Source organism: Ceratotherium simum, chromosome 2 (assembly GCF_057802395.1).
Source record: "Ceratotherium simum simum isolate JZ-2026a chromosome 2, ASM5780239v1, whole genome shotgun sequence".
Lineage (NCBI taxonomy): Eukaryota > Metazoa > Chordata > Mammalia > Perissodactyla > Rhinocerotidae > Ceratotherium > Ceratotherium simum.
Window position 1 is genome coordinate 5,447,931 of NC_141901.1, and position 14,795 is coordinate 5,462,725.

General features: G+C 46.6%; 1 protein-coding gene across 1 annotated transcript in view; it reads right to left on the reverse strand.

Moving 5' to 3' along the window:
* The window catches only part of DPT (dermatopontin), a 34,727-nt gene extending 20,601 nt beyond the window's left edge, over positions 1–14,126 (reverse strand). The window contains exons 1-2 of the mRNA XM_004425069.3: positions 13,804–14,126; positions 1,401–1,526 (exon numbers count right to left, since the gene is read on the reverse strand). Of these exons, the coding sequence (XP_004425126.1) occupies positions 1,401–1,526; positions 13,804–14,108 (431 nt within the window). The 5' untranslated portion in view covers positions 14,109–14,126. The remainder of the gene's footprint in view (positions 1–1,400; positions 1,527–13,803) is intronic.
* Positions 14,127–14,795: the final 669 nt, after the last annotated feature.

Sequence of the window (14,795 nt, forward strand, 5' to 3'; positions counted from 1 at the left end):
AGAGGAGGATTGGCATGGATGTTAGCTCAGGGCTGATCTTCCTCACAAAAAAAAAAAAAAATCTCAGAGACCTGGAAAATGTGGTCACCATTTTAAGTGATGGACTTGAGGCTCCTTGGAGAAGTAAAGTGACTTTCTAGAGATGGCACAGTTACGGTGGGAAGACGAGGAAGGAAGTGGGCAGGAAGGAAAGGGGGAGGAGGGAAGGCAGAGAGAAGAGGGGTCAACAGAGGCACTTGAACTCATGTTTCTCATTGCCCACATCAGTGCTCCTTCCACTCTGCTCCAACACTTGACATCTTCAGGTCTTTGATTCAGGACCCGTTGGTTGTATCCTACACACTAGCCGTGCCTGCTCACCTGCTGTGGTGGGGTAAGAACTCATTGATGGAAGCAGTTTTGGAGAGCTGGAGGAGGTCTCTGCTCCATCGGATAGCAATGATATCAGCTGACTTGCAGCTCTGAATTCACTATTCACCATTACTTTAAACAGAAAAATGATAAGCTTTTGGAGCCGCCTGTCCCTAGAGACATTGTGCCCCACTTGTTACTCTGTGGGGTAATGATGTCTGGTTGCAGAGAATAAGCATAACCCAAGGCTGCCCTTCCAAGCCTCACACTGCAGAGAGATAAATCACTCGAGTGAGCCAGCTTTCAAACATGGACACTTTTGGATCCCTTTGTACAAGGCAGAAATGCCTGACTTGTTTGCCGACTGAAGAACTTGGGACAAGTTGTGTTGTCAACACCCAACGTTAAGTTGTCAGGGTAAATAAATATGTACACATTCCCCTAGTCAATTTGAAGGTGAAGTCAGGGGATATTTGGTATCAGCCCACAGGGTGGGAAAGGAACAATATTTCACAGAATGGAATTACAAATTGATCTGGAAAACACCAGCCTCTTTTCTCAGTCTATAATTACATCCTATGTTTGTCACTCTGACCTGTGACAGAATTGGTTTCTTCCAGAGAAGGTCTACAGGAAAAAATAGATTTGGCAGCCTGGGATGTGATGTTAGTGTGATAGAGTGAAGAGCACTGGAACAGGGTCGGTAGACCTCAGCTCTAGAGGTGACACCTCCATGAAATAGCTGGGTGGCTTTGGGCAAGTCACTTCCTTGCTCTATTGTTCTGATTGTTTCCTTTTCTGCAAAAAGAGGGGTGTGGGAGCATTGGGTTGATGACTTATAAGGTCCCTCCCAGTATGAATATTATTCTAGCCTTTTCATTCACTCATTCAGTCATTCATGCATCCATTCCCTTCTATTTGTTAGCTGCTGCATTCCAAGCATGTTTGTGACAGCCCAGGGTTATCTGAAGCCAGAAACACAGACCAGAGCACCCCCCAAGCTCCAGCCCTAGGAGTCATGAGGGGTCATGTTTGGCTGCCAGGCTCACCAGCAGGAATATGGGCATCTCTTGCTGTAGCGACAGCAATAAAATTGCCACTCCCGATCCAGCACTGACTCAAAGTAGCGGCTCTGGAACCCTGCCACCAGTCCGTTGTTGGAGCATGTCTGGTACCTGAAGAGAAGAGAACAAACTCAAGTAAACTAGTGACAAGGACACACGAACAGACCCCTTCCCAAGACCCCACCTCCCACAGTTACCGAGTCAGGCCACTCTTTCACTGACCTAGATTCTTAACAATTTATTCCATTTTTATGCAAATAATAAAGACTTTGCTACATTTATAAAAATGACATATGCTCATCATTAAAATTCAAATAATTCAGAATCTTTCAACTGAAGGAAATTTGGGGGACACTGCTCCTGACAGACCTTTGTGAATACATTGTTGGATGGAAGAATGCATAAATGGCTGGATATAGAGGCATCTAGAATTTTACAAATGCAAGATTGTATTATTCATGCCATTTAAAATAAAGGTAACATAATTCATTTTGCTAGAATTTAAAATAAAAGGAAGACAAAAGAGAAACACAATGAATTAATGAACTTCAAATAAACGTTTCTTCTGCTTAAGAGCAGAGCCCTGCAAATTAAGGATGCTCATTCGTTCTACCCCACACAGCAAACAAAGCCCAGATGGGCCCAGCGACTTGTCCGGGGTGACCCAGTGGAGAGTCTGGGACCACAACCCCAGGTTTGCACTACTTATCTGGGAATCTTTCTACTGCCCACCGGACTGTAAGCTCTACATGGCAGGGAGTGTTTTGGTTGAAATTCCATCCCCAGTGCCCACCGTGGGTCCTGGCATATGGAGGTACTTCTTTTTTTCCTGAGGAAGATTCTCCTTCAGCTAATATCTGTTGCCAATCTTCCTCTTTTTGTATGTGGGCCACTGCCACAGCATGGCCACTGACAAGTGGTGTAGGTCCACACCCCGGAACTGAACCCAGGTTGCCGAAGCAGAGTGTGCCAAACTTAACCACTAGGCCACCCAGGCTGGCCCTGGAAGCACTTCTTATAGAGTCGTGACAGGTCAACTGAACTCCTCAAATACCCTCTAAGGGTCTCATTCCTGTCCTAGCTGCTCAGTTCTAATTTGTCAAAGAAGATAACCCCCTCCTCTCTGGTCCACAGACCCTCCTAGTGTCCACATGAATTTTCACTCTTTCATTCTATCTGGGCTGCTGCTGGTCTAGGAATCGGCCCCCTTTATCTTCCTAGCACCTTCCTAACTAAGTGCTGGTTTGGCACAATATAATCATTTCCTCCTTTGTTCTGCCTCCAGTGTTACTTTCTCCCACTCCTGCCCCAAACTCCACCAGTGCATCAAGGCTTGCTGCCTTTTGCTGTGAGGGTGAGGATGCTGTTCTCTACCTGGCCACAGTGGGCTCCCAGCTTACACGGAGTGAGAACTTCCAAAATAGGTCTGTAGCTCCCTCTCTTTCTTTGCATTTTCTACCCACCTGGCCAGGGATCATGTTCCCTCTTATGACTGAGCCGTTCAGGCAGTTGTCTATGTGTCACGGCCTGACAGCTGCTGGAATACAACCCTATTTTCCAAGCAAAGATAAGTTTCCAGAAAATATAATAGATAAAGTCAGAATAAGTACCCTGTGCTGAGAGGTGAGAGGGACCTTGCTGACACATAAACTATAAAACAATGAGTGACTGGATTTCATTTTATTCTTTTTAATTGCTGGAAATGATCTTATGGATCTGACAAAACTAGATATTAAAGGTATTTCATGTCTCTGGTCAGAAAGCATCTGTCCTTTTCATTCATTTATTATTCATTTATTCATTCATGCATATATTCATTCAAATATGCTTTTATTTATTTGTTCATCCATTCAACAAACCTGTACTCTGCCACTATTCGGTATCAACCGCTGTGCTTCCTAGTTGAGAGAAGAATTGAGAGGTGGGCTTGGTGCTTGGTCAATCATGCAAATCAGCCTGAATCAAGTATAGGCGATATACCTGATGCAATAATGCAAATTAACTCTCTTTGAATTGTCAATTTCATGTTCTTTGGATAAATACCTAGTAGTGGGATAGCTGGATCATATGGTATTTCTATTTTTAATTTTTTGAGAAATCTCCACACTGTTTTCCATAGTGGCTGCACCAGTTTGCATTCCACCAGAGAGTTATGCACCCCTGTGTTCATTGCAACATTATTCACAATAGCCAAGATGTAGAAGCAACTCAAGTGCCCGTCAACGGATGAGTGGATAAAGAAGACGTGGTATATATACACATATACAATGGAATGCTACTCAGTCATACAAAGGACAAAATCGTGCCATTTGTGACAACATTGATGGATCTGGAGGGTATTATGCTAAGCAAAATAAGCCAGACAGAGAAAGACAAACACTGTATGATTTCACTCATATGTGGAAGATCAATAAACATATGGATAAGGAGAATAGATTAGTGGTTATCAGAGGCAAAGGGAGTGTGGGGAGGTGGGTGAACGAGGTAAAGGGACAGATATGTATGGTGACAGATAAAAACTAGACTATTGGAGGCGAACACAATGTAGTCTATACAGAAACTGATATATAATAATGTACGCCTGAATGCTACACAATGTTATAAGCCAATATGACCTCAATAAAATAATTTTAAAAACTAATAATGCAAATTAAGTTGTAAGTTGAGACCTCTGCCTTTTGATGCTCTAGCCTTCTTCACTCCACCATTGCCCACGTCTCATCAGGAGTATTACCACTTTGGAAAACACCTGGCACATTTCAGGAAGCCACGTGATTGGGAGAGATCACTAGGGTCTGGGACAGTGGAAGGGTAGCTTTGGGGACTGATCTTCCAGGATGGTCTACTCTGTCCTAATTCTAGCCATTTGAGTGGGACATAACTTCAACAGAAAGCTCTAAGAGTCATGAACAAAGCTCATCTTTGTCCAGAGAGAGAAGATGCCGCACGCTGGTGGTCCCCGTGATCTTCCTCCTTACCATCACTAAGATTCTGCCTTCCGTTAAAACAGCCCTTTCAGAACTGAGCCGGGCTGGGGTTTCCCTGGAGCTGTTGCTCCATTGTTTTGGTTTGTCCTGTGCACTCAGAGCACCACAGGGGACAGTGTTCCCATGGTGGTAAGTTCCCTTAAATAAAAATAAATGGAGCAAGATAAGCTGGCCTGTTTCATGGGGGACCAGTTCTGAAGGCAATCCAAATTCCATGAATTCTCTGCCAGCTGTCAGCCAGGCAGCTGGCCCCATGCTCCTGTATGGGAAGTGTGTGTGTCACTCTCTCACACACCACCTCAGATAACGCTACTCTGTAAAGATTATTTGGACACTAGAGGCCCAGGGCCTAAGAACACGTGGTGAAAGTCAGGTAACCAAACAGAACTCCCCTCTCCAGCTTCTGTCCCATTGCCTGCACATTTTGGTGGAGTGAGCCTGCACTGGAGTTTGGTAGTGCATGTGGCCAACGCAGTGAAATTCTTCCTTCCAGAACTGGATCTCTATAGGGGTATGTTTTCATACTCATGTGGGGAGCAGTACAGCAGGGTGGTTAAGAGCAGGGCTATGCCACTGGTCAGGTGCCCCAACCACTCCTGGCTGTGTCCCCTTGGGCAGGCTTCACACCCTCTAATGGCCTCAGTTTCCTCATCTGTCAAATGGGTATAATAATAGCACATACTTATTAAAGTTATTGTGAAGACAAAATAAGGCAATGCATATATAATTCTGAGGATGGTGTCTTTGAATGCTTAATAAATGACTTATTATTGTCATCGTACTTTAGTCCACATGGCAGTTGTGAGTATACTCTGTGACAGCCACCCTTGGCTCCCCAGTCTCCAGCCAGTGGATAGCCAGTGGATTCATATGCATTCCTTGAGCTGCTGTTTCCCTAAAGCAAAGCTCACGGAGGTTGGCTATCTTAGGTGCTGACGCACACGCACCTGTAGCACAGATACTTTAGTATGATGTATTGCCCCTGGTAGATAGTAAAGTCCTTGAGGAAAAAGACCATTTAATCTTCAATTTGAATTCTACACAGTGCCTGAAACTGGGGCCCATCAAATGTTTAATGGAGGAATGAATGACCAAATGGCTGATCAGGGCATCTTCCATTATCAGAGGCAGAATTGACTTTTAACAGCCCATCACGCAAATCCAGGAAGGGCCCTGAAACTCCCCCCAAGTGGTTTTCAGCCACTCAGGTGAGTGACTCATCTTCCCACTTCCACCTTCTCCCTCAGGAACAAAGCTGCTCCAGGATGAAGGTGCAGAATGAATACAGCTTTGGGTGTGCCTTGACTCCATTCCTCTCCCTTTCGATCACCTTTTTTTGTTAAGCACCTTATTTAACAAGATTCACCTAAACATAAGGCCACGCGGGAGGCAGGGGAGAAGAGGGGTGAGGGCAGCCCGTGAATGGGCGGGGACTGGGGGCGCTGGAGAGGGCTTGCATTGCCAAAGTGATTCAAATTCAATTTTTAGGAAACAGCTGGTGGTAAAGCTACCTGCCTGAGGCTCTGCTTCACTTCCCAGCACCGATGGGTGCTCCAGAACGGCTCACTGAAAAGAATATGGGCCCAAGACTACAGCTTTCCTGGTGAACTGTGACGGGGCCCCAGCTGAGCCATAGGCACAGATGCCCCAAGAACATTCCCTCAATATTTGAGGGCATGGGAGTGCATTGCTTCAGAGACTCTCCCTCTCCGTTTGAGAAGACCTACTTTCTTTCTCACCATCCCTTTAAAGGCTGGAGGCTCAATTTGTTTCACAAACTGGAGCATTGTTAGTCCCGCTCCACCTGACACTAGAAACTTTCTAGAAGGAAAATCACTCCCCTCTAGTTACCCCTCCGCTGACAACAATACTCATGGACCTTTTCTGAGAAAGTGGCCTTTCTGAAAGTGGTTTATCTCAGGGCCACCACCCTGAAAACAAAGACAGAAAACCTTCTTCTCTGTCTGCAGTAGTAAAACATAGAAGCAATGGAATAGAGGGGAAAGAGCCCTTGTTGAGGAACCAGCAGATATGCGTTCTGGTGCTAACCCTGACCTTCACATGCTGTGTGGAGCCTCACCTACGTCACCACAAGGATCAGATGAAACAGCACCTGCAAAACTCCTGTCCAAGAGAGAAACTGGAGGAGCCACGATCCAAATTCAAACTTTTCTGAGGCCAAAGCACCCGTTCACGAGCTCTCAGGGAGCACAAAAAGTTGCACTGAGATTGTCCGTCCGCTTCTGCTCCATCGTTCAGCCAGGCTTTCTCCCTGTTTTCTGTGTTCTTCATTGGCTCCAGAGCTGTGGGTCAGGCTGAATGATGGAGGCCAGAGCTAGAAAGTGTGCACGTGTCTGGCTGTTGGTGAACTCCTCCGTGGAGTTTTAGTGTCTTCTTCCATTCTCTGCTGGTCTCAGTCCAAATGTATGGAAAGTCCAAACTCTTAGCAAGTTGGGAGCGGCACTGGGAGAACAGGGTAAAGAGAAGCAGCGCCATCTTGGTCAAGAGCTTTCACAATCCCGTCAAATGGATGGGCTGGTAGTGCCGGTCTCTTTCCACAGCTCCACAAAAATACAGATGTGTTTCCCAACTGCTGGCCTGTCTCCAGCTCCACTACCGAGATGAAATAAGAGCAGATGGCCCATCATCCAGGCCGGTGACTAACGCCCTGTGTCAGGGAGACCATGTGGCACAGACTCCTTTACTTCCCAAAATTTCTCCCCCCACCCGGCTTGATGAGGGCTTAAATTCCACCAAGAGAGATTCCTTCTTTTAGAGTAAAACTTTGGCTCCTGTTAATTCTATTTTCCCCAGAATAACCCTTTGAGTTCCTATCAGGCATTTTTAACACGGTCCACAGAGTTTTAGAATGTTCATTAGGTCTTTCAACAACTACATAGTAGAAACTATGCCTGGAGCCACACTCAGTCTGGAACCCTTCCCGGAAGCCTATACTGGTGAGCAGACATTCTAACAGTACAGATATTGGCGAGAAGAGGTAGATTGGTACTAAAGACAGAGAGGAGAAAGAAGAGGCTGGATGGGGATGGTGGTGCAGTGAAGTGGCAAGGGGCAGAGACAAACCCAATGTGGGCAAGTTTACCCAGTCAAAGGAGCTTTAAAAGTTCTGAATTTCTGTCTTAAGCCCCCACAGATTGACTCCATGCCGCATGCTCTTGTCTTTTCTGCTGATATTTACACCTACTTCTGCAAAATGGGGATGACAGTTCCTAAATTGACAGTATTATCTCAAGATTAAAGGGAGGCTGGGCCGGCCCCGTGGCTTAGCAGTGAAGTGTGCGCGCTCCGCTGCTGGCGGCCCGGGTTCGGATCCCGGGCGTGCACCGACGCACCACTTCTCCGGCCATGCTGAGGCCGCGTCCCACGTACAGCAACTAGAAGGATGTGCATCTATGACATACAACTATCTACTGGGGCTTTGGGGGAAAAAAAATAAATAAATAAAAAATTTAAACACAAGCCAGTGGAAGTGGTGAGTGGAGATGGTAAATATCTAAAAAAAAAAAAAAAAAAATATTAAAGGGAGGCTGTATGTCGAGTGTCTACCACAGATCCTGGCGCAAAGAATGTTATTAGAGGGCAGGAGAGGCAGCAGTTGTTATTATTACTATTATCATAAATATTGGTGGTTAAATAGAAAGAGAAGCCACATCTTAGTCTCCAAAAACCACGTTCTGTTGAGGCCTACATTAGGAATTGCCAGGGTTGAACTCTTCCAGTGGGGCAGTGAGATGAACCTCAGAAAATAGATATCAGAGAATAAACACAATTTCAAGCCTCACCTCCTCGAAGAAGTCTTCCTTCCTTGACAATCTCAACTCATACTGATTTTTCTTCCTCATGACATGTAGGTGTTACTGTCACATATTCATCTACCATGTGCTGTCACTGAATCATCTTATAGTGTGATGGCACAGGGTTTTTGAAGGTAAACACTGTACCACTGACTCCTGGGCCTCCTGCCACAATGATGGGGATACAGACAATCTCTTAAATAACACTGAGTGTATGCGGTCTGCTCTCTTCCTGCCTGCATCTGGGTAAGAGTTCCACTATCTTCTCCATGTCTGGGTTTTTTAAGTCTGCTAGTCTGTCTACCAGGTTTCAAGACAGTAAAGCAGAAATGACCTACTGAACAGCTTCTCCAGATAGAAAGACATAGAACAGGAGAGAGGGAGAAATATAAATTCTCCCCAAAATACAAAACTCTTGCACCATTTTGGGAAAGTACTAGCAGCAGAGGCTACCCTAAAGGCCTCTGAGAAGATCCAGATTATCTTATGAGATCAATTATGGCCTCAGAGCAATTCTGGGGTCGTGCAGAGATTGCAGGCTTACCCACAGGCACTCATGAACATCAATTACTACAATATTTGTCAACCAACAGATCTAACACTACCTCAGTGTCTATCTGAAAATGTGACAAATATTCAGGACACTCAAAATATACACTTAATATTTACAGATCGTAACTGAATTACATGTTCCAAAAACATGTAATTCATGTGTATCTAGTAATCTAGTAATTTGGATTTCAACTCCAGCTTTGTCATTTACCAACCGTGTGATATTTGTCTCTTTGAGTTTTGGTTTCCACAGGGTAGTCATAATAGTAAGAATAGGTAACCTTTATCAAGGACTTAGACTTACCATGTGCCAGGCATTGTGCTCAGCATTATACCTGCATTAATTAATCATCAAAACAATCCTATGAAATGGGCTCAGATAATCAGCCTCCCCTAGCCCCACCATTTGAGATACAGAGAAACTCAGGTTAGAGAGGTTAAGTAATAACCTCAAGAACACAGAGCCAGTAAGGCACACACGTCATCTCATTTAATTCTCCCAATTAAATGGGGAGTTGTCTCTGCAGATGTAGAAACTGAGGCTTAGAAAGTCAACAGGACTTGCTATAGGCAGTAGTGTGGCTGCATTTTGAGAATTGTTCTATTTGACACCAAAGTTCATAATCTTTCCATTACTTCAAGATACCTCAAAGAAACACACACACACGCAGAGGAAGGTATCCTAACTCTGCGGAAATCTCTTATTTATTGGGACGGTTATGTCTGACACGTACAAGACAGAAACAAATCCCTACCAGGAGCAGGGAACCTTTGCCATCCTCATGAACACAGCCAAGGGCCAATTTGCAAAGCGCAAGTTCCCTCAGACAATTGACCCCTAGCACTTACAGGAGTGACCTAGATGGAAAGTTGGCAAGAATCCTAGATCTGCCATAACTCTGTTCTCCCACACTTGGCCTTCCTGCCCTCAGAAGTCATTCCCACAGGGGTGTGATTGCTTCTTTAGCCCGGCACTCACTACAGCTTTATCCAAGAACAAAAATAACGCCAACATTTAATATCGGCCTACAGCGCTGTGGCTTCAGACTGTCTGGCTTGGGTTCTGCCTCTGATGCTCACTAGCTATGAGTAGGCACGTCTCCCAACGCTGGGTACTGGGGAATATTCTATACAGGGCTGAATGAGACAAAGTCCCTATGTTCACGAAGCTTATATTTTGAAGGAGAAAAACAAGATACAAATTCAAATTAGTTAACAACAAGGGCACCCCAGGAAATGTAACGCAGGTTGGGGAGCAGAGGGTGGGAGATGTTAGCTTAGAGGAGGTGGTCCGGGAAAGCCTCTCTGAGGAGGCGGGCCCTGTGGGAACTGAACACTCAGAACCATGAGTCAGGAAGATTGCTCTGTACTGTACAGAGCCTTGCTCTCACTTAGAGTCAGCTTATGGAAAATTGAGGTCCTGCCCAACATAACCAGCTTCGTGTTTGCCTCGATGCCAACATAGTTCTGTGGGATGGTTTTCCTTTCCCCTCTTCTCTGTCATGTGGCTTGTCTTTGGTGAATTCAGAGATTTAAATAGTTGGCCCTAATACGAGCTGCCATTTTAAAACGTCTTCTTGAGGTTCTTTGAAGCCCAAGGAAGAAAGCAGGTGCCAATAGGCAGAACGCTGTTCGTCCAAGTTCAGACTCCACATAAACCTGGCTTGCCCCAATTCAGCCTCATCAAATTCCAGACTCACTAAGCCTTTACTGACCGCCTGTGATGTGCCAGGCATTTGTTTTAGATTTAGAGTTGTCTATGAGTTCTCCTACACTTACTCCTGTAAGTGTCACGGTAAAGTCTCCCAACAGGTTGTGGCTGTCACAAGATTTTTGGCCGGAATGAGGAGCCGAATGCCCAAGGCCACAGAGCTAAGAGATGATAGAAACAGAAGCTGTGCAACCAGGCTTCCTGATTTTCAGACCAGAACTCCTTCCACCACATACAACTCAACCACACGGAAAAGTCTAGCTTCGTCTTGCTCCACACAGGACCCGCAAGTCCAACAGTCTGTGCCAATCCAAGTGGGAGAAGGTTCTCTGAGAACAACTGCGGCACGCCCTGGGATGGCAAAATGCCACTCATAGGACCATGGGAAAGCCTCCTGGGAGTGATTTGTGGTGGAACCAGCATCTGGCCCCTGAAGTGTGATTTTCAACAGGGAAACCAAGGCAAACAGCAGTGTTACGAGCCACTCAGCCATGATGGAAGCACCTTTCAAAGACTGTGCTCCAGTTAGCAAGTGTTTTTAGCAGATTCTATGTACTGTTGTCAAATCTGGCTTTGAGACTCCTCCCTGCTCTTAAAATAAACTTGCAAGCTAATTTAGTTACACAAGGCAGCCACTGCACAAAACCATCAACAACTCTTCCCCAGAACAGATTTCGCGACGGGAGAATGTAATTGCTCCCCAGCCCAGGAGTAATTTCTTTCCTTCCAGATTTTTCACTGAGACTGGAGTCTAAACTCAAAGCAATAATCATCTAAAAAAATGCCTCTGGGGTAATTGCTATCAGACCTGGGGCAGTTGAGTCCTATTGTAAAGAAGGCATTTTTCACGTTTGTGCCATTTTTTAGTCTGTGATTAGGGGAGGGGGAGGAAGAGGCAACAGAGGATGGGCGGGGGAGAGAATAAATCATTTGACTCTGCATACTCAAAATGTGGAGGAAGAGGAGGCGGAAGAGAGGTCTTGCCTGTCAGCTTCTCACTTGACTCCCATTGGCCAAACAATGTTTGGAAATGTTATTTCCACTCCCTTCCTCTTCTGGTTTTCTTCAAACAGTTTGGGAGTTAAGGACAAACCAGTGACAAGTTGGCAAGCTTAAAACTAAACATCAGCTACCCCCCAAAAAAAACTAAACATCATTTGCCATCTCTCCCCAGCAGAGATAAACACAAAGATCAACAGAATGCAAGAAAAATCCAAGTGCATTTTCAGGGCCAAGTAGAGCCTAGAGAATTGGAGCCGTGGAGCCTTCCCGGATCACGCAGTCTGACCACTCATTTTCCCACCAGAGAGCTGAAGCCCTGGTCCAAGGTCACACAGCAAGTTGTCCTTAGAACCAGGACCCAAACCCGGGCCTCCTGACTCAGAGCCCAGGGCTCTTTCTTTGGGGTTTGTGGAATCAGCTCTGAGTGTGTTTTACTGTGGGCTCTAAAACTCCGTGTTAAAAAGGGCACCCCCCATATAATGGCCCCCTAGATGGGAGGACTAGACGGACCATTATAACCAGGTCATTCCCACGCTCCATGCCAGGCAATGGGCCCAGCTGTGGGGAGTCGCCGGAGACTAGCAGTCATTGAGGGGAGGCTAGACTCCGAGTTAGCATCTGTCAGACAGAGTTTGGATAATTAAATCTGCTCACCAGAAGCAGAAGGGGCAGATGAGGACAGCTTAGTCAAGGCTGTCTAAGCAGCCTTGGCAGCCCCAGCCCCTCTACCTGTAGCTGCCTGTGTGACCCCCTCTCCACCCCTTCCACAGGCTGGCTGAGCCCTTCCTCAGTCACGGTAACCATGCTGGTCCCCATCCCTCCAGAGCTGGGCTTCTGCTGTGATCGTGCAGATTCCCATCCTCCCCAGGATGCAGCGCTGCCCTGAGTCCAGTCCTGTGGCCCTGGCTCTGCTGACACAGCCTACCCTAGGGGGCAGCAGGCTCTCAAGCAGCCCATCAGCGTGGCTGAACACCTATACTTGGAATTACGCCTCACTGGATCCAAATCCTGGCTCTACCACTTTCCAGCTGAGAAAACTCCTGATCTCTAGACCACAGTTTGTCTACCTATAACACAACTTATAGGTTTGTTTTGAGTATTAAATGAGATAATCTGTGTAAAGCACTCAGCATGGCGCCTGCTCAGGGTAAGCACTCAATAAATGGCAGCTCTTTTGATTTCTCAGAGGTCCCCTCTCTTGCCTGGCTCCGCCACCCATCGGTGTCTTTTCCTCTTGATTTCCCATCACTGTTCTGTCAGCTGGTTGAGTGATCTCCAGGGTTTTATGCTTGACACACACACCACCGCCACCTGCCCCTGCCCCTGCCCCCAAGCCCCACTCCACCATGTGCCTGCTGGAACCTCTCTACAGATACCGCAGTGGCAGCCTGCTAGCTGGGCTTCCTCCTCCCTGGGCCTGCCTCCCCCAAGGGTTGCCTTCCCCTTCTCCTCCAGCCTCCCCAGCAATCCTGCCTCGCTCCAGGCTGCCGTGAATAACCATGAATAACGGGACTGGCAGTCAATAGCTGCTGGGATAGACTCCTGACCATTTACTGGTGCTGGGACAGTCATTCCACAGTGAAGCATAGGCTCAGACCATTTCCATGCCACTGACTGTGGCAAAGCCCAGTCAGGTGAGAACAGCACTTCTCCCTAAAAGCCTTTAGTGAACTATTTTCCAGCAATGGAACCCATTTTAAATTCAGACAGAGAGGAGGAGACTCATAAAGGAGAGAGCACATTTAACTGGGGCGGCAGAGAGCTATTTCATTTCACTTCCCTTTGCCTAAATTTCTTTGTCCCCTCTCCCCCATTCGCTTACTCTAAATCAATGTTTCTCAAATTGTCTGTGGCAAGGGTCCAGTTGTCTATTTTCCCCTATTGACCGTGAACCAATACTTTTGTAAAACAGTAAAAGTAAATTACTATAAAACTAAAATGACCATTTGGACATCACAACAGTGTTCAATTGCTATAAAGTTTCTTAAATACTTTCAGTTTCTGTACTTATCTTTTTGCAGGCTAGCAAACATTTCACAGACCCAGACTAGTCCCTGGATCAAACTGAGAAGAGGGCTGCTTCTGGAAGGAACAGAGCCACAGAGGAGTCTGTCCGCCATGGACACTCCCCATCCTGGGTTTTTGTCCTGTAACGTGGTCTGCTCAGCAGCAGCCCTGACCCACCCAGAGCATGCAGTGCTGAGGTTCCTGGTGGGGTTTGCCCAGTCTTGGGTGAGTGCTGTTCCCTGAGAGTCAAGCAGCCCCCAGTGGAGGGATATGCCATGATATTCTCAGCCCAGGTGGAGCGGGCTGCCCCTTACCATTCCATTCCAGCCCTGTTGATCTCCTCCCACCAGCACTCCGTAGGCTCCCCGAGGCTCTGGGGCGTGGGCATGCAGGCGTAGTTCCATTGTCTGTCAGAACCTTCCTTCTTGTTGAAGATGCTCCTCACGGCCACCACCACCTGCCCCTGGGGGCACTGGTAGCTGAAGCCCTGCCGGTTCAGATTCACCCACCCATCGTCGCTATACTCATGGTACTGCTGGTACGGGTACTCGTAGTCACCATACTGGCCCCAGGCCACAGTGACCAGTGGCAGAAGCACCCACAGAAGAGCGAGGTCCATGCTGCCTGGGCTTCTGGCAGAAAACGTCACACTAGGTCTGCTGGGCTGCCCGTTTTATACAGCTGCTGCTGACATGTGGCTTCCAGATGTGGGTGAGCAGGCTCCAACTGTAGCATGTCATCATTTAAGCAAAACTTCTCGGTGCGGAGTTCCTGGCCATAAGTACAACCAGCTTGTTTTAAGGTGGAATTCTAGGAAAATGTAAGGAACACGCAAATGGAAGAAACTCCCCAGAGAAAGAACAGTTTTGCAGATGGATTATAAAAGCAAACGGCTTCACACTCCTTAGAGACGTTCACCCAACAAAAGCAGCATATTTGTGCCTCATCTCTCAGTACCTCATCTCTCTCTGCCCCCCACCAGCAAACCCCTATATTTGTTCTCCAAACTCGCCTTCTGGGACCACACAAATATCCAGAGAGTGGTTTCAAAACACCAAAATAATAGGATGAAGGGACAAAGTCACTTAGATTTCTGCAAGGTTAGATGCCTGGTTTCTTTTAAGTTCTCAGCCCAGCATCTTTTAACCCTGGGTATAAGCAGGGTGGACCAGTTTGCAAGGCTACTCTGAGAATTAAGTCACATATGGAAGTACCATGGACTTAGAAGTTGGGCCATATCTCTACCTTAAGCATCGTTCTAAGCTGCTGAAATTGGACGCCGTTACACCTGGAAACTGTGCTCTGC